This window comes from Oncorhynchus tshawytscha, linkage group LG14 (genome assembly GCF_018296145.1).
Source record: "Oncorhynchus tshawytscha isolate Ot180627B linkage group LG14, Otsh_v2.0, whole genome shotgun sequence".
NCBI classification, from domain to species: Eukaryota; Metazoa; Chordata; class Actinopteri; order Salmoniformes; family Salmonidae; genus Oncorhynchus; species Oncorhynchus tshawytscha.
Window position 1 is genome coordinate 57,155,285 of NC_056442.1, and position 23,213 is coordinate 57,178,497.

General features: G+C 41.6%; 1 protein-coding gene across 1 annotated transcript in view; it reads right to left on the bottom strand.

The window, feature by feature from the left end:
- arrb1 (arrestin, beta 1) overlaps positions 1–23,213 on the bottom strand; it is a 71,414-nt gene that overhangs the window by 43,424 nt on the left and 4,777 nt on the right. The window contains exons 2-4 of the mRNA XM_042297723.1: positions 6,445–6,475; positions 5,063–5,123; positions 813–857 (exon numbers count right to left, since the gene is read on the bottom strand). Coding sequence (XP_042153657.1) covers positions 813–857; positions 5,063–5,123; positions 6,445–6,475 — 137 coding nt within the window. The remainder of the gene's footprint in view (positions 1–812; positions 858–5,062; positions 5,124–6,444; positions 6,476–23,213) is intronic.

Below are 23,213 nucleotides of genomic sequence, written 5' to 3' on the forward strand. Positions count from 1 at the left end.
TTTGTTCACTGATGGAATTAAGCTTAATTTCAAGCTGCCATTAGAACACTAGACATTCTCTTTTCACAGCAGACATTCTCTTTTCACAGTAGACATTCTCTTTTCACAGCAGACATTCTCTTTTCACAGCAGACATTCTCTTTTCACAGTAGACATTCTCTTTTCACAGCAGACATTCTCTTTTCACAGTAGACATTCTCTTTTCACAGTAGACATTCTCTTTTCACAGCAGACATTCTCTTTTCACAGTAGACATTCTCTTTTCACAGCAGACATTCTCTTTTCACAGCAGACATTCTCTTTTCACAGCAGACATTCTCTTTTCACAGTAGACATTCTCTTTTCACAGTAGACATTCTCTTTTCACAGAAGACATTCTCTTTTCACAGCAGACATTCTCTTTTCACAGAAGACATTCTCTTTTCACAGCAGACATTCTCTTTTCACAGAAGACATTCTCTTTTCACAGAAGACATTCTCTTTTCACAGCAGACATTGTCTTTTCACAGAAGACATTCTCTTTTCACAGCAGACATTCTCTTTTCACAGAAGACATTCTCTTTTCACAGAAGACATTCTCTTTTCACAGCAGACATTCTCTTTTCACAGTAGACATTCTCTTTTCACAGTAGACATTCTCTTTTCACACTAGACATTCTCTTTTCACAGTATACATTCTCTTTTCACAGTAGACATTCTCTTTTCACAGAAGACATTCTCTTTTCACAGCAGACATTCTCTTTTCACACTAGACATTCTCTTTTCACAGTAGACATTCTCTTTTCACAGTAGAAATGCTCTTTTCACAGTACCTTTTCTCTCTTTCAGGTACTCCGGATCTATCAACACCACGCCATCTGGAAAAATAAGGAGATGTAAATGTTATCTTGGCGTGTGAAATCAGACACCTTTCATCATCAGAAACAGTAGCCTACTGAACACGGCAAGGTCTCAAGGAAAAAACAGGTGATTTTCATCAGAAAATGATCGATTATATCACACATCACATACTGCCTGAAGTCAAACACACAAAACCCTGCCGACTAAACCACAGTAACTGTATGCTGGGTCTCCCAAGCACCACAAGATGTGCTTCTGAATCAACTCAATTACAGAAGAATACTATAGTGGTGGTATAATGGGACATACAGTACACAGAGCAGGGTGGTAGAGGGGGACATACAGTACACCGAGCAGGGTGGTAGAGGGGGACATACAGTACACAGAGCAGGGTGGTAGAGGGGGACATACAGTACACCGAGCAGGGTGGTAGAGGGGGACATACAGTACACAGAGCAGGGTGGTAGAGGGGGACATACAGTACACAGAGCAGGGTGGTAGAATGGGACATGCAGTACACAGAGCAGGGTCGTAGAATGGGAGGTTATGGTTATGGTTCTCTTAACTAGAAAGGTTAGGGTTAGGGTTGTGTTAACTAGAGGAGGTTATGGTTATGGTTCTCTTAACTAGAAAGGTTATGGTTAGGGTTGTGTTAACTAGAGAAGGTTATGGTTATGGTCCTCTTAACTAGAAAGGTTAGGGTTAGGGTTGTGTTAACTAGAGGAGGTTATGGTTAGGGTTGTGTTAACTAGAGGAGGTTATGGTTAGGGTTGTGTTAACTAGAGGAGGTTATGGTTCGGGTTATGTTAACTAGAGGTTATGGTTAGGGTTGTGTTAACTAGAGGAGGTTAGGGTTGTGTTAACTAGAGGTTATGGTTAGGGTTGTGTTAACTAGAGGAGGTTATGGTTAGGGTTGTGTTAACTAGAGGAGGTTATGGTTAGGGTTGTGTTAACTAGAGGAGGTTATGGTTCGGGTTATGTTAACTAGAGGTTATGGTTAGGGTTGTGTTAACTAGAGGAGGTTAGGGTTGTGTTAACTAGAGGTTATGGTTAGGGTTATGTTAACTAGAGGAGGTTAGGGTTGTGTTAACTAGAGGTTATGGTTATGGTTATGTTAACTAGAGGTTATGGTTAGGGTTGTGTTAACTAGAGGAGGTTATGGTTAGGGTTGTGTTAACTAGAGGAGGTTATGGTTAGGGTTGTGTTAACTAGAGGTTATGGTTAGGGTTGTGTTAACTAGAGGTTATGGTTAGGTTTATGTTAACTAGAGGAGGTTATGGTTAGGGTTGTGTTAACTAGAGGAGGTTATGGTTCGGGTTATGTTAACTAGAGGAGTTTATGGTTAGGGTTGTGTTAACTAGAGGTTATGGTTAGGGTTGTGTTAACTAGAGGTTATGGTTAGGGTTGTGTTAACTAGAGGAGGTTATGGTTCGGGTTGTGTTAACTAGAGGAGGTTATGGTTAGGGTTGTGTTAACTAGAGGAGGTTATGGTTAGGGTTGTGTTAACTAGAGGAGGTTATGGTTAGGGTTGTGTTAACTAGAGGAGGTTATGGTTAGGTTGTGTTAACTAGAGGTTATGGTTAGGGTTGTGTTAACTAGAGGAGGTTAGGGTTGTGTTAACTAGAGGTTATGGTTAGGGTTATGTTAACTAGAGGAGGTTAGGGTTGTGTTAACTAGAGGTTATGGTTATGGTTATGTTAACTAGAGGTTATGGTTAGGTTGTGTTAACTAGAGGTTATGGTTAGGGTTGTGTTAACTAGAGGAGGTTATGGTTAGGGTTGTGTTAACTAGAGGAGGTTAGGGTTGTGTTAACTAGAGGTTATGGTTAGGGTTGTGTTAACTAGAGGTTATGGTTAGGTTTATGTTAACTAGAGGAGGTTATGGTTAGGGTTATGTTAACTAGAGGAGGTTCTGGTTAGGGTTGTGTTAACTAGAGGAGGTTCTGGTTAGGGTTGTGTTAACTAGAGGTTATGGTTAGGGTTGTGTTAACTAGAGGTTATGGTTAGGGTTATGTTAACTAGAGGAGGTTAGGGTTGTGTTAACTAGAGGTTATGGTTAGGGTTATGTTAACTAGAGGAGGTTAGGGTTGTGTTAACTAGAGGTTATGGTTATGGTTATGTTAACTAGAGGTTATGGTTAGGGTTGTGTTAACTAGAGGTTATGGTTAGGGTTGTGTTAACTAGAGGAGGTTATGGTTAGGGTTGTGTTAACTAGAGGAGGTTAGGGTTGTGTTAACTAGAGGTTATGGTTAGTGTTGTGTTAACTAGAGGTTATGGTTAGGTTTATGTTAACTAGAGGAGGTTATGGTTAGGGTTATGTTAACTAGAGGAGGTTCTGGTTAGGGTTGTGTTAACTAGAGGAGGTTCTGGTTAGGGTTGTGTTAACTAGAGGAGGTTATGGTTAGGGTTATGTTAACTAGAGGAGGTTCTGGTTAGGGTTGTGTTAACTAGAGGTTATGGTTAGGGTTGTGTTAACTAGAGGTTATGGTTAGGGTTGTGTTAACTAGAGGTTATGGTTAGGGTTATGTTAACTAGAGGAGGTTAGGGTTGTGTTAACTAGAGGTTATGGTTATGGTTATGTTAACTAGAGGTTATGGTTAGGGTTGTGTTAACTAGAGGAGGTTATGGTTAGGGTTGTGTTAACTAGAGGAGGTTATGGTTAGGGTTGTGTTAACTAGAGGTTATGGTTAGGGTTGTGTTAACTAGAGGTTATGGTTAGGTTTATGTTAACTAGAGGAGGTTATGGTTAGGGTTGTGTTAACTAGAGGAGGTTATGGTTCGGGTTATGTTAACTAGAGGAGTTTATGGTTAGGTTGTGTTAACTAGAGGAGGTTATGGTTAGGGTTGTGTTAACTAGAGGTTATGGTTAGGGTTGTGTTAACTAGAGGTTATGGTTAGGGTTGTGTTAACTAGAGGAGTTTATGGTTAGGGTTATGTTAACTAGAGGAGTTTATGGTTAGGGTTGTGTTAACTAGAGGTTATGGTTAGGGTTGTGTTAACTAGAGGTTATGGTTAGGGTTGTGTTAACTAGAGGAGGTTATGGTTCGGGTTGTGTTAACTAGAGGAGGTTATGGTTAGGGTTGTGTTAACTAGAGGAGGTTATGGTTAGGGTTGTGTTAACTAGAGGTTATGGTTAGGGTTGTGTTAACTAGAGGAGGTTAGGGTTGTGTTAACTAGAGGTTATGGTTAGGGTTATGTTAACTAGAGGAGGTTAGGGTTGTGTTAACTAGAGGTTATGGTTATGGTTATGTTAACTAGAGGTTATGGTTAGGGTTGTGTTAACTAGAGGAGGTTATGGTTAGGGTTGTGTTAACTAGAGGAGGTTAGGGTTGTGTTAACTAGAGGTTATGGTTAGGGTTGTGTTAACTAGAGGTTATGGTTAGGTTTATGTTAACTAGAGGAGGTTATGGTTAGGGTTATGTTAACTAGAGGAGGTTCTGGTTAGGGTTGTGTTAACTAGAGGAGGTTCTGGTTAGGGTTGTGTTAACTAGAGGAGGTTATGGTTAGGGTTATGTTAACTAGAGGTTATGGTTAGGGTTGTGTTAACTAGAGGAGGTTATGGTTAGGGTTGTGTTAACTAGAGGTTATGGTTAGGGTTGTGTTAACTAGAGGAGGTTATGGTTAGGGTTGTGTTAACTAGAGGTTATGGTTAGGGTTATGTTAACTAGAGGTTATGGTTAGGGTTGTGTTAACTAGAGGAGGTTCTGGTTAGGGTTGTGTTAACTAGAGGAGGTTCTGGTTAGGGTTGTGTTAACTAGAGGATGTTATGGTTAGGGTTATGTTAACTAGAGGAGGGTCTGGTTAGGGTCATGTTATCTAGAGGTTATGGTTAGGGTTTTGTTAACTAGAGGTTATGGTTAGGGTTGTGTTAACTAGAGGTTATGGTTAGGGTTGTGTTAACTAGAGGTTATGGTTAGGGTTATGTTAACTAGAGGTTATGGTTAGGGTTATGTTAACTAGAGGAGGTTTTGGTTAGGGTTATGTTAACTAGAGGTTATGGTTAGGGTTATGTTAACTAGAGGAGGTTATGGTTAGGGTTGTGTTAACTAGAGGAGGTTATGGTTAGGGTTGTGTTAACTAGAGGTTATGGTTAGGGTTGTGTTAACTAGAGGTTATGGTTAGGGTTATGTTAACTAGAGGAGGTTATGGTTAGGGTTGTGTTAACTAGAGGAGGTTATGGTTAGGGTTGTGTTAACTAGAGGTTATGGTTAGGGTTGTCTTACCTACGGGTTCCACCAGGTCAACGTGGTCCACAAAGTCCCTCTTCCCCAGGTACACTGTGAGCTGCGGATGAAACAGTGGCTTTCAGACAATAGTGTAATGAGATAATGAGTTTAAGTACCAGATTTCACGGTTCTTTAAAGTCAAATATCATAAATATTTTTTGGACTAAAATATCACATACCCTTCAAAAAAAGTAATAATTTAAATATACAAACACAAGAAAGTGTATTTGTTACAATTGTCTCAACTGTGTAAATATTGATGAATAAATGATTTCATAAAGAGGAAGTATCTTCAGGCTTCTGTAAGTATTTCTCTCTACGAACATTAACTATGTCTGTCCCCAATATCCCCTGTTCATCCTGTGGTTGACCAGGAGAACGCTGCTTAGAATCCTGTTTAGAACCCTGAGTAGAACCCTGTTTAGACCCTGAGTAGAACCCTGTTTAGAACCCTGAGTAGAACCCTGATTAATACCCTGTGTGGAACCCTGTTTAGAACCCTGTTTAGAACCCTGTGTGGAACCCTGTTTAGAACCCTGTGCAGAACTATATTAAGAACCCTGTGTGGATCCCTGTGAAGCACCCTGTGGACAACCCTGTGTATAACCCTGTTTAGAACACTGTGGAGAACCCTGAGTAGAACCCTGTGTGGAACCCTGTTTAGAACCCTGTTTAGAACCCTGTGTGGAACCCTGTTTAGAACCCTGTGCAGAACTATATTAAGAACCCTGTGTGGATCCCTGTGAAGCACCCTGTGGACAACCCTGTGTATAACCCTGTTTAGAACACTGTGGAGAACCCTGAGTAGAACCATGTGTGGAACCCTGTGTAGAATCCTGACACGACCAGCTAGCTAAAGAGAGCAGGAGCTGAGTCAGCTCCAGGCAACTGCTTCATATTCTTCCCACAGTCTCTGCTGCTGCTGCTGTGAGGACCGGTACATCAGACAGCTAGCCATCTACTCTGCTGTGGCCTACAGACTACTTACTATACAAGGAGACACAGGCATGACCCAGCCAGCACCGCCCAGCCAGCACCGCCTAGCCAACCCCGCCCACCCAGCACCACCCGGCCAGCACAGCCCAGTCTGCATGACCCAGCCAGCACAACCCAGTCTGCATGGCCCAGCCAGCGCCGCCCAGCCAGCGCCGCCCAGCCAGCGCCGCCCAGCCAGCGCCGCCCAGCCAGCGCCGCCCAGCCAGCACGGCCCAGACAGGAGAATCACAGCTCTTAGCAGAGTCCTATTGACCCTAACCCTAGCTCCAGCTATCAGATAGGTAGCTATTATTGCTGCTAGCTCCAGCTATCAGATAGGTAGTTATTATAGCTGCTAGCTCCAGCTATCAGATAGGTAGTTAATAACACAAAGTATAACTCACCTTTCCATTGGGACTTGCTTTTTTGAATACCCTGAAAAAGGACACAGAGAGACAGAGAGAGATAGAAAGAGAGAGGGGGGGAGAGAGAGAGGGGGGGAATAGAGAGAGAGATTTAGGAGTTGATATAATTTCTCAATCAGTTTCTTCATTCAAATAAAACAACAAAACCAAACTAGATTGCAACAATGACCATTCAAACCAACAGAATATCTTGATGTGGCCATATTTGGCCAGTCAGACTGTACCAGGTCCATATTTGGCCAATCAGACTGTACCAGTTCCATATTTGGCCAGTCAGACTGTACCAGTTCCATATTTGGCCAGTCAGACTGTACCAGTTCCATATTTGGCCAGTCAGACTGTACCAGTTCCATATTTGGCCAATCAGACTGTACCAGTTCCATATTTGGCCAGTCAGACTGTACCAGTTCCATATTTGGCCAGTCAGACTGTACCAGTTCCATATTTGGCCAGTCAGACTGTACCAGGTCCATATTTGGCCAGTCAGACTGTACCAGTTCCATATTTGGCCAGTTAGACTGTACCAGTTTCATATTTGTCCAGTCCTTAGACTGTACTAGTTGCATATTGGCCTCCTGCCTTAGATTGTAGGTTATATAATGCTGTGCCATACTAGATCACACCAAGGTTATTATAGTACAATTGGAAAAACTATCTGAAATAAAAGTATGTTTCTTTTTTTTCTAATGGGGTTTTCGAGCTTCTGAATCTGGTGGGTAAATGCTTGGGTCTTACCTGAAACCTGATAGGACCATAGGAGTGAATAATGGCGGCAGCAAACCCAACACCAGCAGTGGTCAGTCGCAAAAAGGCAATGCCACGTGAGGGATTATTTTGAGTACATTGAACACTGCAATATTTAGTTTTTGAATGAAATGTGTAAAGGTGACTTGAATGTCATATGATGGTAATACTAGTTCAGTATCTCTTCAGCATGGAACACCTAAAAGGTTTGACGTGAAGAGAGGAATTCGTCAAGGATGTCCCAGCTCACCATTACTGTTCATTGGCTATCAGTCAATTAGCAGGTGACACTACTCTATTCCTTAAGAACACAGCACAAATTCCAGCATTTTAAACATTCTGGTTTAAATTTAAATATGAAAAAAAGTGAATTAATGGCTATTCATGATCACCCTTTGATTACTGTGCATTATATACCAGTTAAAGATTAAGTCATAATATTTATATATTGTAATTACAAAGGATTTAACATTTTGGGAAAAGTCCAATTTATATAGAATAATTGACAGAAGAGTCAAACTATTCTCAAATGTTGGCTACAAAGGGAGTCATTTTTGGACATATTCCACTTACTAAAATGGAGAGTCTATCAAGACTAACTAATCCAGATTTAGTCATTAGCTACAGTATGCCTGACAAGTTAATCAAGATAATTAACAATGACAATTTCGTTAAAAAAAATAAACATCATTATTTAAGAAAAGGGGATATTGTGAAGTATATTGAGGAAGGTGGTCTGAAATGCAATTGACGTTGATCCAATTAAATGGTACCATCAAATTAAAATGGTTGCAATGTTTAATAAAAAAATATGAACATATTTCATTATTATATTTCATTCACAAATGTTTATGGAAAAATACCCCTGTTTATTGTCTTCTAAAATGAGGTAAAGTTATATAAACAATCTTTCAAATTGGTTAAATCCAAACAAGCCCTTGATTTTTATAATAATCTCTGTAATTTGATTCCTGAATAGACCAGCCTGTGTATTTGTTTTTATTTTTAAATAAGTTTGCTCAGTATGTTGAATTGTGTCAGAAGTGTATAGAACAGAGATGAAAAACCCAACCAACCTCAAAGTTCATCTGAACTGCACCCACAAATGAATTGCAGACTAAATACAAAGGTGTGATATTATTAATTAGAGATATTAATTTTATTTTTGGAATCCGTCAGGATTCGACTCCTGGTATTATGAACAGACATAAAATGAGACTTGAAAAAATTTGTAGAATTGCAGGAAATGAGCTTAAAACTGCACATTTTTCTCTCCGTCGACAAAAAGGGCGTGAATAGTTGGAACAGGTTTGGGGTCGCACGGTGGGCGTTTGCTACTACGCTAATAAATGACAATATCCATCTGGACCTTTGCCACCTAGGAAATGTGTGTGACTGGACCATATTGTTGACTGTGTGTTTTGTTTATTCCATGTGTAACACTGTGTTCTTGTATGTGTCGAACTGCTATGCTTTATCTTGGCCAGGTCGCAGTTGTATATGAGAACTTGTTCTCAACTAGCCTACCTGGTTAAATAAAGGTGAAATAAAAAAATTAATAAAAATGTCACATAGTACCAGAGTACCTCTGCTATAGGCCTACAACACATAAATGTCTCCTAACCTACCATGTACTGGAGTACCTCTGCTATAGGCCTACAACACATAAATGTCTCCTAACCTACCATGTACTGGAGTACCTCTGCTATAGGCCTACAACACATAAACGTCTCCTAACCTACCATGTATAAGGCTACTTTCTGTCACTAACACTAAAACTAAATCATATAAAAACAAAACATAATATATATATTTTTTCAAATTGAAACCACATATTTGAGCCAGTTTGCTACATCAGGAAAATAATCCTGCAGTGCGTCAGGAAATGTGAATTATTATGTGGATTGTAAATAAATGGACATTGTAAGGGTTGATACGTTTTTCATTAGTGTAAATCAAGTTTGAAAGTGAAAGGTGGAAATTACAAATCCACTAAAAGTCAAATACACTACAAGTTTGCATTTCCTGCAAATGTAGGAAAATTCTCAGCAAAAAAAAGAGTGATCAAATTAAGATCCTACATATGTAGTAAATCAAGTCTGAAAACCAACTGAAACCCTCCCATCCACCCAAAAAACGAAAATACATTTTAAAAATGAATAGAAAATCACTAAACTATAATAACCTTAGATAACATCAGAATGTTGCCATGCACATTATTTACATGTTCCATTCTAGATCGTCCCTGTGTTAACATCAGAATGTTGCCATGCCCACTATTTACGTGTTCCATTCTAGACCGTCCCTGTGTTAACATCAGAATGTTGCCATGCCCACTATTTACGTGTTCCATTCTAGATCGTCCCTGTGTTAACATCAGAATGTTGCCATGCCCATGGTTTACGTGTTCCATTCTAGATCGTCCCTGTGTTAACATCAGAATGTTGCCATGCCCATTGTTTACATGTTCCATTCTAGATCGTCCCTGTGATAACATCAGAATGTTGCCATGCCCACTATTTACGTGTTCCATTCTAGATCGTCCCTGTGATAACATCAGAATGTTGCCATGCCCATTGTTTACATGTTCCATTCTAGATCGTCCCTGTGTTAATATCAGAATGTTGCCATGCCCACTGTTTACGTGTTCCATTCTAGATCGTCCCTGTGTTAACATCAGAATGTTGCCATGCCCACTGTTTACGTGTTCCATTCTAAAATCGTCCCTGTGTTAACATCAGAATGTTGCCATGCCCATTGTTTAAAAATGTTAACAAAATGCCATGCCCATGGTAAACGTGTTCCATTCTAGATCGTCCCTGTGTTAACATCAGAATGTTGCCATGCCCACTATTTACGTGTTCCATTCTAGATCGTCCCTGTGTTAACATCAGAATGTTGCCATGCCCATGGTTTACGTGTTCCATTCTAGATCGTCCCTGTGTTAACATCAGAATGTTGCCATGCCCATTGTTTACATGTTCCATTCTAGATCGTCCCTGTGTTAACATCAGAATGTTGCCATGCCCATTGTTTACATGTTCCATTCTAGATCGTCCCTGTGTTAACATCAGAATGTTGCCATGCCCATTGTTTACATGTTCCATTCTAGATCGTCCCTGTGTTAACATCAGAATGTTGCCATGCCCATTGTTTACATGTTCCATTCTAGATCGTCCCTGTGTTAACATCAGAGCAGCATGGCTCTAGTACAACACGTTGACTCTCTAAACTCAGCATAATAACACTATTTGAAGCATGAAATAAGTACAAAATAATACTAATCTGCAACAACAACAAAAAATCACACACCCACGTGACGTGTTTACGATACCGCGTTGGTAAATACGACATTATTTGTTCGACCAAACGGGAAAACGTCTGTGTGAGCATTTGAAGTAAGATCAGGATAAAACTAGCGGGATCAACTAATTTTTTTTTATCTAGGCAGTCCAACATTGTCCCAGACATGCAACCATCCCAGAGGTGGGGGAGAAAGGATGGTCTTTTGCCAGCCACATCCCAAGCAGTTACACCTGATTCATTCTAGTTAGTCAAAATACAGAATCATAATCAAGCATTTTGTCAACGTTGATGACAGTTTGGAAACTGGAGGTAGGCTGTTTCCCTGCTATGTTGGGAAGTCACTCACAAATGTATCTTTGATACTGATGTTATTAGCAACTTCTGGGGACAGTGTGGGGTAGCTACTGTAATTAGTATTAGCTTGGTACCAAGCACCAATGCAACCAGATTGAAAACAATGACCAGAAACTGCAATAATTTTAAATATTTTTTAGCACTGATTTAGGAATCCATGTGTCTAAGTATTATAGTGTAATCCATGTGGAATAACTCTGTAAAGAATGAATGAACGTGTCAAATTATCAGGGTGACATGCAGTCATATTCAGGTCCTGATTGGTCAAAAAGCTCATTTGACACATCAAATTGTGTTATTTGACGAATATCTTTTTTTAAATCGTTGTTGACCCAAACAGCATTCCATACTCAGCAGGCCTATAGCACAACACTGACTGTACAACCATGATGGGAGAGGCAGGAATTCTCACCACACCTGGTGTCAAACAGCATTTGTATAATTTTTCAAATACTTTCAGCATTTGATTGAGCCTGCCTGGAGTGCCAGAAGTGTTTACACTTTTGGCTCTATTCTATTGGTGTCATTGCTCCAGTCAAGCTTAATCAAACGCAGTTCAAGTGTTTGAAAGATAACAAATAGTATTTGGATCCAGGTCGGTCACTTACTCAGTACTGATGGCACTCTCCTATCCTAACTGTTAAATGGTGTCCAATGCAATTACTGTACCTAACTGTCCTCCCTCGTATCATCCTTCCCTTCCTGTCTTCCCTCCGTATCCTCCCTCCCTCCGTATCCTCCCTCCCTTCTTGTCTTCCCTCCCTATCCTCCCTCCCTCCGTATCCTCCCTCCCTTCCTGTCCTCCCTCCGTATCCTCCCTCCCTTCCTGTCTTCCCTCCCTATCCTCCCTCCTTCTGTATCTTCCCTGTTCTCATTCCCCCTTGCCTCCCTCACTTTCTTCCCTCGCTTTCTTCCCCCTCCCCCTCTCCCCCTCCCTCCCTCCGTCCTCCCTCTCTCCCTCCCTGTCATCCTCCCTCTCTCCCTCCCTGTCCTCCCTCTCCCCTCCCTGTACCCCCTCTCTCCCTCCCTGTCATTCCTCCCTATCCCCTCCTCTCTCCCTCCCTGTCCTCCCTCTCTCACTCCCTCCCTGTCCTCCCTCTCTCCCTCCCTGTCATTCCTCCCTCTCTTCCTCCCTATCCCCTCCCTCTCTCCCTCCCTGTCCTCCCTCTCTCCCTCCCTGCCATTCCTCTCTCCCTCCCTATCCCTCCCTGTCCTCCCTCTCTCCCTCCCTGTCCTCCCTCTATGTAGGATCTGAATGATTCCAGGAAGACATTATGTTACTTTCCAGAGCAGAGTAGCAGACCCTCCCCAACTTGCTCTTGTTACTGTCTAGAGCAGAGTAGAGGACCAGCCCCTACTTCCTCTTGTTACTGTCCAGAGTAGAGGACCAGCCCCTACTTCCTCTTGTTACTGTGCAGAGTAGAGGACCAGCCCCTACTTCCTCTTGTTACTGTGCAGAGTAGAGGACCAGCCCCTACTTCCTCTTGTTACTGTGCAGAGTAGAGGACCAGCCCCTACTTCCTCTTGTTACTGTCCAGAGTAGAGGACCAGCCCCTACTTCCTCTTGTTACTGTGCAGAGTAGAGGACCAGCCCCTACTTCCTCTTGTTACTGTGCAGAGTAGAGGACCAGCCCCTACTTCCTCTTGTTACTGTCCAGAGTAGAGGACCAGCCCCTACTTCCTCTTGTTACTGTCCAGAGTAGAGGACCAGCCCCTACTTCCTCTTGTTACTGTCCAGAGTAGAGGACCAGCCCCTACTTCCTCTTGTTACTGTCCAGAGTAGAGTAGAGGACCAGCCCCTACTTCCTCTTGTTACTGTGCAGAGTAGAGGACCAGCTCCTACTTCCTCTTGTTACTGTCCAGAGTAGAGGACCAGCCCCTACTTCCTCTTGTTACTGTGCAGAGTAGAGGACCAGCCCCTACTTCCTCTTGTTACTGTCCAGAGTAGAGGACCAGCCCCTTGATTGATAGGAACATAAGCATTTCACTGCACCTACCACCTGCCATTTCACCAGGTAATTTGTACATGTATGTAGGGGTAAAGTGAATATGCATAGATAATGCATATTCAGCAAGTAGCAGCAGTGTAAAAACAAAGGGGGGGGAACAATGTACATAGTCCGGGTGGCCATTTCACCCGGATTTCATCAACGCCATTGGATGAATCGCTGAACATAGTCTGTGCTAGCAAAACAGTCCTGCAGCGTAGCATCTGCGTCATCTGACCACTTCCTTATTGAGTGAGTCACTGGTACTTCCTGGTTGAGTTTTTGCTTGTAAGCAGGAATCAGGAGGATAGAATTATGGTCAGATTTTCCAAATGGAGAGCTTTGTGTGCATCTCTGTGTGTGGAGTAAAGGTGGTCTAGAGTTGTTTTTCCTCTGGTTGCACATGTGACAAGCTGGTAGAAATGAGGGAAAATGGATTTTAGTTTGCCTGCATTAAAGTCCCCGGCCACTAGGAGCGCCGCTTCTGAATGAGCATTGTCTTGTTTGCTTGTGGCCTTATACAGCTGATTGAGTGGCCTTATAGAGTTGGTTGAGTGGCCTTATACAGCTGATTGAGTGGCCTTATAGAGTTGGTTGAGTGGCATTATACAGCTGATTGAGTGGCCTTATAGAGTTGGTTGAGTGGCATTATACAGCTGGTTGAGTGGCCTTATACAGCTGGTTGAGTGGCCTTATACAGCTGGTATGCAGTTAACCCACTGTTCCAAGGCTGTCATTGTAAATAAGAATTTGTTCTTAACTGACTTGCCTAGTTAAATAAAGGTAAAATAAATAAAAATAAATAAATTAGGTTCTCTACCTCAGGTGAGCAATACCTCGAGACTTCTTTAATATTAGAAATTGCGCACCAGCCGGTATTGACAAATAGACACACACCACTACCCCTCGTCTTACCAGACGTAGCTTTTCTGTCCTGCCGATGCATTGAAAACCCAGCCGACTGTATATTATCCGTGTTCAACCACGACTCGGTGAAACATAAGATATTACAGTTTTTAATGTCCCGTTGGTAGGATAGACTCGAACAGAGATCATCCAGTTTATTCTCCAGTGATTGCATGTTGGCCAATAGAACGGATGGTAGAGGTGGGTTACCCACTTGCGGACGAATTCTCACGAGGCACCCTGAACTCTGCCCCCTGTATTTCCATCTTTTCTTCACGCAAATCACAGGGATTTGGGCCTGGTCATGGAGAAGCAGAAAATAATTCACGTCGGACTCATTAAAGAAACAATCTTTGTCCAGTACGAGGTGAGTAATCGCTGTTCTGATATCCAGAAGCTATTTTTGGTCATAAGAGACGATAGCAGCAACATAAGTTTCAAACAATGCGAGAAAACACACAAAATAGCACAGTTTGTTAGGAGCCCGTAAAACGTCTGCCATCCTCTCCGGCGCCTCTGCCTCTCTGTCTGCGATCAAATGCTGATTTTTCTATTTGCTTTCTAGACCCTATCAATCAATCATCTCCTGCTGCTCCGATCTGCTTTCTAGACCCTATCAATCAATCATTCTCTATTGGCAACATAGCCTGCTGAAACTCAATTGAGATTGAGAGAGAGAGAGGTCTAGGAAGGCAGAGCAGGGGTTGGGAGGCAGATAAGTGGAAGAGTAGAGAGAGAGGGAGGAAGAGAGAGAGAGACAGAGACAGAGACAGAGAGAGGGGTCCAGGAAGGCAGAGCAGGGGTTGGGAGGCAGATAAGTGGAAGAGTAGAGAGAGAGGGAGGAAGAGAGAGAGAGACAGAGACAGAGACAGAGAGAGGAGTCCAGGAAGGCAGAGCAGGGGTTGGGAGGCAGATAAGTGGAAGAGTAGAGAGAGAGGGAGGAAGAGAGAGAGAGACAGAGACAGAGACAGAGAGAGGGGTCCAGGAAGGCAGAGCAGGGGTTGGGAGGCAGATAAGTGGAAGAGTAGAGAGAGAGGGAGGGAGAGAGAGACAGAGACAGAGACAGAGACAGAGAGGGGTCCAGGAAGGCAGAGCAGGGGTTGGGAGGCAGATAAGTGGAAGAGTAGAGAGAGAGAGGGGGAGTGGATAGGGGAAGGAGGGATGACAATCTCTCCCTGACAGAGACAGAGACAGACAGGGGCCTTCAGTAGGAAGATGCAAACAAGCTTCCACTTTTCCCCCAAATGCAGGCAGATATGATGGAAGGATCAATGAAGAGCTCAGAGGCAGAGAGAGAGCTAGCTAGATCTATCTATGAGCAGAGAGACAGACCGGAGTATCTATCTAGGAAGGCAGAGCAGGGGTTGGCAGAGGCAGATAGCTAGTATGGAAGAGTAGAGAGAGAGAGAGCTAGTATCTATCTATGAGCAGAGAGACAGACAGCTAGCTAGTATCATCTATGAGCAGAGAGGGGTTGGGAGCAGATCTATGGAAGAGCAGAGAGACAGAGGGAGGAAGTATCTATCTATGAGCACAGAGACAGACAGAGCTAGTAGGATATCCAGAGCAAGAGACAGAGCAGGGGTCTGGGAGGCAGATAAGTATCTAAGAGCAGAGAGACAGGAGGATCTATCTATGAGCAGAGAGACAGAGAGCTAGCTAGTATCTATCCAGGAAGGCAGAGCAGGGGTCTATCTATGAGCAGAGAGCAGATAGCTAGTATGGAAGAGCAGAGAGACAGAGGGAGGAATCTAGAGCAGAGAGACAGAGACTAGCTAGTATCTATCTATGAGCAGAAGACAGAGCAGCTAGGGTCTATGAGCAGAGGCAGATAGCTGTATCTATCTATGAGCAGAGAGACAGACAGCTAGCTAGGATCTAGGGGAGCAGGGATGACAGATCTCTAGCTAGTATCTATCTATGAGCAGGCCACGACAGACATCGCTGCCTTCAGTAGGAAGATGCAAACAAGCTTCCACTTTTCCCCCAAATGCATGTCAGTGTCCACCATGATGGCTAACAGGATCAATGAAGAGCTCAGAGGCAGAGAGACAGACCGCTAGCTAGTATCTATCTATGAGCAGAGAGACAGACCGCTAGCTAGTATCTATCTATGAGCAGAGAGACAGACCGCTAGCTAGTATCTATCTATGAGCAGAGAGACAGACCGCTAGCTAGTATCTATCTATGAGCAGAGAGACAGACAGCTAGCTAGTATCTATCTATGAGCAGAGAGACAGACCGCTAGCTAGTATCTATCTATGAGCAGAGAGACAGACAGCTAGCTAGTATCTATCTATGAGCAGAGAGACAGACAGCTAGCTAGTATCTATCTATGAGCAGAGAGACAGACCGCTAGCTAGTATCTATCTATGAGCAGAGAGACAGACAGCTAGCTAGTATCTATCTATGAGCAGAGAGACAGACAGCTAGCTAGTATCTATCTATGAGCAGAGAGACAGACAGCTAGCTAGTATCTATCTATGAGCAGAGAGACAGACAGCTAGCTAGTATCTATCTATGAGCAGAGAGACAGACAGCTAGCTAGTATCTATCTATGAGCAGAGAGACAGACAGCTAGCTAGTATCTATCTATGAGCAGAGAGACAGACAGCTAGCTAGTATATATCTATGAGCAGAGAGACAGACAGCTAGCTAGTATCTATCTATGAGCAGAGAGACAGACAGCTAGCTAGTATCTATCTATGAGCAGAGAGACAGACAGCTAGCTAGTATCTATCTATGAGCAGAGAGACAGACAGCTAGCTAGTATCTATCTATGAGCAGAGAGACAGACAGCTAGCTAGTATCTATCTATGAGCAGAGAGACAGACAGCTAGCTAGTATCTATCTATGAGCAGAGAGACAGACAGCTAGCTAGTATCTATCTATGAGCAGAGAGACAGACAGCTAGCTAGTATCTATCTATGAGCAGAGAGACAGACAGCTAGCTAGTATATATCTATGAGCAGAGAGACAGACCGCTAGCTAGTATCTATCTATGAAAACAGAGAGACAGACAGCTAGCTAGTATCTATCTATGAGCAGAGAGACAGACAGCTAGCTAGTATCTATCTATGAGCAGAGAGACAGACAGCTAGCTAGTATATATCTATGAGCAGAGAGACAGACAGCTAGCTAGTATCTATCTATGAGCAGAGAGACAGACAGCTAGCTAGTATATATCTATGAAAACAGAGAGACAGACAGCTAGCTAGTATCTATCTATGAGCAGAGAGACAGACAGCTAGCTAGTATCTATCTATGAGCAGAGAGACAGACAGCTAGCTAGTATCTATCTATGAGCAGAGAGACAGACAGCTAGCTAGTATCTATCTATGAGCAGAGAGACAGACAGCTAGCTAGTATCTATCTATGAGCAGAGAGACAGACAGCTAGCTAGTATCTATCTATGAGCAGAGAGACAGACAGCTAGCTAGTATCTATCTATGAGCAGAGAGACAGACAGCTAGCTAGTATATATCTATGAGCAGAGAGACAGACAGCTAGCTAGTATCTATCTATGAGCAGAGAGACAGACAGCTAGCTAGTATCTATCTATGAGCAGAGAGACAGACAGCTAGCTAGTATCTATCTATGAGCAAGAGACAGACAGCTAGCTAGTATCTATCTATGAGCAGAGAGACAGACAGCTAGCTAGTATCTATCTATGAGCAGAGAGACAGACAGCTAGCTAGTATCTATCTATGAGCAGAGAGACAGACAGCTAGCTAGTATCTATCTATGAGCAGAGAGACAGACAGCTAGCTAGTATATATCTATGAGCAGAGAGACAGACAGCTAGCTAGTATCTATCTATGAAAACAGAGAGACAGACAGCTAGCTAGTATCTATCTATGAAAACAGAGAGACAGCTAGCTAGTATCTCTCTATGAAAACAGAGAGACAGCTAGCTAGTATCTCTCTATGAGCAGAGAGACAGAAAGCTAGCTAGTATCTATCTATGGGCAGAGAGACAGACAGCTAGCTAGTATCTATCTATGCGCAGAGAGACAGACAGCTAGCTAGTATCTATCTATGAGCAGAGAGACAGAAAGCTAGCTAGTATCTATCTATGGGCAGAGAGACAGACAGCTAGCTAGTATCTATCTATGCGCAGAGAGACAGACAGCTAGCTAGTATCTATCTATGCGCAGAGAGACAGACAGCTAGCTAGTATCTATCTATGAAAACAGAGAAACAGCCCGCTTGCTAGTAGATATCCTTGAACACAAACAGAGAGACAGACAACTAGCTAGTAGATATCTATAAAGACAGAACAGAGTATCTATCTATGACAGACAACAGCTAGTAGTATATCCATAAACAGAAGACAGCTAGCTAGACAGAAAACAGAGAGACAGACAGCTAGCTAGTATATATCATGAAAACAGAAGACACAAACAGAAGACAGACAACTAGCTAGTAGATATCTCCATGAAAACAGAGAGAAACACAAACAGAGAGACAGACAACTAGCTAGTATCTATCCAGAGAGACAAACACAAATCTAGAGAGACAGACAGCTAGCTAGTATCTATCTATGCGCAGAGAGACAGACAGCTAGCTAGTATCTATCTATGAAAACAGAGAAACAGCCCGCTTGCTAGTAGATATCCTTGAACACAAACAGAGAGACAGACAACTAGCTAGTAGATATCCATAAACACAAACAGAGAGACAGACAACTAGCTAGTAGATATCCATAAACACAAACAGAGAGACAGACAACTAGCTAGTAGATATCCATAAACACAAACAGAGAGACAGACAACTAGCTAGTAGATATCCATAAACACAAACAGAGAGACAGACAACTAGCTAGTAGATATCCATAAACACAAACAGAGAGACAGACAACTAGCTAGTAGATATCCATAAACACAAACAGAGAGACAGACAACTAGCTAGTAGATATCCATAAACACAAACAGAGAGACAGACAACTAGCTAGTAGATATCCATAAACACAAACAGAGAGACAGACAACTAGCTAGTAGGTATCCATGAACAAACAGAGAGACAGACAACTAGCTAGTAGATATCCTTGAACACAAACAGAGAGACAGACAACTAGCTAGTAGATATCCATAAACACAAACAGAGAGACAGACAACTAGCTAGTAGATATCCATAAACAGTTTAAAAGTTATGTTTTGAAGTTTGGAGGTAAAGTTTGGAGTTAAAGTTTGGAGGTAAAGTTTGGCGGTAAAGTTTGGAGGTTAAGCCCCATCGTAAGCTGTGTACGTTGGAAAAGCCCCTACACTCCGCCCAGCAACCCTTCTCCAGAAGGACTTGACGCAATGAGACACATGGGAAACAGAAGGCCAATTTATTGTGAATGGCCGGAGACAATCCTCCTGTAGGGGACAGCGTGGATTCCCCTAGCAGTTCCCGGTATGTCAGATGCTTTCAGCCCCAATCCATAAATGAATCAAGAGCTCTTAACAAGGAGCCATTTAAGTCAATATACTGTACACTCTCCCCCAGCTTCCCACTCATCCCTAGCCAAGACAAATACACACACACACACACACACACCCCCCCCAGTGATATAGTGGTAAGTAAATAGGTGGATAAACATTGATCGCCGTTGGCAGTGAGTGAAGTAATATAGGGTATTTGGGGGTCTCTGTCACCCTGCTAATTTCTGTTGCCACATGACAAGTCACATGGGATCAGCTCAACATCAAGGTCAAGGTTCACTGCCGTGGTTTGTCAGTATAGGTCCGACCTGGGTTCAAATACATGGGTATTTGTTATTCAAATACTATTTTGAAATACCTTGGTTAAATACCTAGTTATATGCATGGGTTAAATGCCTAGTTATATGCATGGGTTAAATACCTAGTTATATGCATGGGTTAAATGCCTAGTTATATGCATGGGTTAAATGCCTAGTTATATGCATGGGTTAAATACCTGGGTTAAATGCATGGGTTAAATACCTGGGTTAAATGTATGGGTTAAATACCTAGTTATATGCATGGGTTAAATACCTGGGTTATAATACCTGGGTTAAATACCCGGGTTAAATGCCCGGGTTAAATACATGGGTTAAATGCATGGGTTAAATACCTGGGTTAAATACCCGGGTTAAATACCTAGTTATATGCATGGGTTAAATACCTGGGTTAAATACATGGGTTAAATACATGGGTTAAATACCTGGGTTAAATACCCGGGTTAAATACCTGGGTTAAATACCCGGGTTAAATACCTGGGTTAAATACCTAGTTATATGAATGGGTTAAATACCCGGGTTAAATACCTAGTTATATGCATGGGTTAAATACCTGGGTTAAATATCCGGGTTAAATACATGGGTTAAATGTATGGGTTAAATACCTGGGTTAAATACCCGGGTTAAATACATGGGTTAAATACCTGGGTTAAATACCTGGGTTAAATACCCAGGTTAAATGCCTGGGTTAAATACCTAGTTATATGCATGGGTTAAATACCTGGGTTATAATACCTGGGTTAAATACCCAGGTCAAATGCCCGGGTTAAATACCCGGGTTAAATACCTTGGTTAAATACCTGGGTTAAATGCATGGGTTAAATGCCTAGTTATATGCATGGGTTAAATGCCTAGTTATATGCATGGATTAAATACCTGGGTTAAATGCATGGGTTAAATACCTGGGTTAAATGTATGGGTTAAATACCTAGTTATATGCATGGGTTAAATACCTGGGTTATAATACCTGGGTTAAATACCCGGGTTAAATGCCCAGGTTAAATACATGGGTTAAATGCATGGGTTAAATACCTGGGTTAAATACCTTCGTTAAATACCCGGGTTAAATACCTGGGTTAAATACCTAGTTATATGAATGGGTTAAATACCTGGGTTAAATACCCGGGTTAAATACCTAGTTATATGCATGGGTTAAATACCTGGGTTAAATACATGGGTTAAATACCCGGGTTAAATACCTGGGTTAAATACCTAGTTATATGAATGGGTTAAATACCCGGGTTAAATACCTAGTTATATGCATGGGTTAAATACCTGGGTTAAATATCCGGGTTAAATACATGGGTTAAATGTATGGGTTAAATACCTGGGTTAAATACCCGGGTTAAATACATGGGTTAAATACCTGGGTTAAATACCTGGGTTAAATACCTAGTTATATGAATGGGTTAAATACCCGGGTTAAATACCTAGTTATATGCATGGGTTAAATACCTGGGTTAAATATCCAGGTTAAATACATGGGTTAAATGTATGGGTTAAATACCTGGGTTAAATACCCGGGTTAAATACATGGGTTAAATACCTGGGTTAAATACCTGGGTTAAATACCCAGGTTAAATGCCTGGGTTAAATACCTGGGTTAAATACCTAGTTATATGCATGGGTTAAATACCTGGGTTATAATACCTGGGTTAAATACCCAGGTCAAATGCCCGGGTTAAATACCCGGGTTAAATACCTTGGTTAAATACCTGGGTTAAATGTATGGGTTAAATACCTAGTTATATGCATGGGTTAAATACCTGGGTTATAATACCTGGGTTAAATACCCGGGTTAAATGCCCGGGTTAAATACATGGGTTAAATGCATGGGTTAAATACCTGGGTTAAATACCTTGGTTAAATACCCGGGTTAAATACCTGGGTTAAATACCTAGTTATATGAATGGGTTAAATACCTGGGTTAAATACCCGGGTTAAATACCTAGTTATATGCATGGGTTAAATACCTGGGTTAAATACCTGGGTTAAATACATGGGTTAAATACCCGGGTTAAATACCTGGGTTAAATACCTAGTTATATGAATGGGTTAAATACCTAGTTATATGCATGGGTTAAATACCTGGGTTAAATACCTGGGTTAAATATCCGGGTTAAATACATGGGTTAAATGTATGGGTTAAATACCTGGGTTAAATACCCGGGTTAAATACATGGGTTAAATGTATGGGTTAAATACCTGGGTTAAATACCTGGGTTAAATACCTAGTCATATGCATGGGTTAAATACCTGGGTTATAATACCTGGGTTAAATACCCAGGTCAAATGCCCGGGTTAAATACCCAGGTTAAATACATGGGTTAAATGTATGGGTTAAATGCCCAGGTTAAATACCCGGGTTAAATACCCAGGTTAAATACATGGGTTAAATGTATGGGTTAAATACCTGGGTTAAATGTATGGGTTAAATACCTGGGTGAAATGTATGGGTTAAATACCAGGGTTAAATACACAGGTTAAATGTATGGGTTAAATACCTGGGTTAAATGCCTGGGTTAAATACCTGGGTTAAATACCTGGGTTAAATGCGTGGGTTAAATACCTGGGTTAATTTTATGGGTTAAATACCTGGGTTAATTTTATGGGTTAAATACCTCGGTTAAATGTATGGGTTAAATACCCGGGTTAAATGTATGGGTTAAATGCCCGGGTTAAATGCATGGGTTAAATACCTGGGTTAAATACCTTGGTTAAATAACTGGGTTAAATACCTTGGTTAAATACCTGGGTTAAATGTATGGGTTAAATACCTAGGTTAATTTTATGGGTTAAATAGCTTGGTTAAATTCATATGCTGGGTTAAATACCTTGGTTAAATTCCTGGGTTAAATACCTGGGTTAAATGTATGGGTTAAATACCCGGGTTAAATACCTGGGTTAAATGTATGGGTTAAATGCCCGGGTTAAATGTATGGGTTAAATGCCCGGGTTAAATACATGGGTTAAATACCTGGGTTAAATACCTTGGTTAAATAACTGGGTTAAATACCTTGGTTAAATACCTGGGTTAAATGTATGGGTTAAATACCTAGGTTAATTTTATGGGTTAAATAGCTTGGTTAAATTCCTGGGTTAAATACCTTGGTTAAATTCCTGGGCTAAATACCTGGGTTAAATGTATGGGTTAAATACCGGTTAATTTTATGGGTTAAATACCTCGGTTAAATGTATGGGTTAAATACCCGGGTTAAATGTATGGGTTAAATGCCCGGGTTAAATGCATGGGTTAAATACCTGGGTTAAATACCTTGGTTAAATAACTGGGTTAAATACCTTGGTTAAATACCTGGGTTAAATGTATGGGTTAAATACCTAGGTTAATTTTATGGGTTAAATAGCTTGGTTAAATTCCTGGGTTAAATACCTTGGTTAAATTCCTGGGCTAAATACCTGGGTTAAATGTATGGGTTAAATACCCGGGTTAAATACCTGGGTTAAATGTATGGCTTAAATACCCGGGTTAAATGTATGGGTTAAATACATGGGTTAAATGTATGGGTATATTTGAGTCAGTGTATTTCCAAATACATTCCCAATATTCAACTTCTTGTCTTTTAAAATAAATAAAAACATCTAAAACTGACTTCCAAATGTATTTGAAAGTAATTGAAATAGTTAGGACAGTCTAATTGAAATAGTTAGGACAGTCTAATTGAAATAGTTAGGACAGTCTAATTGAA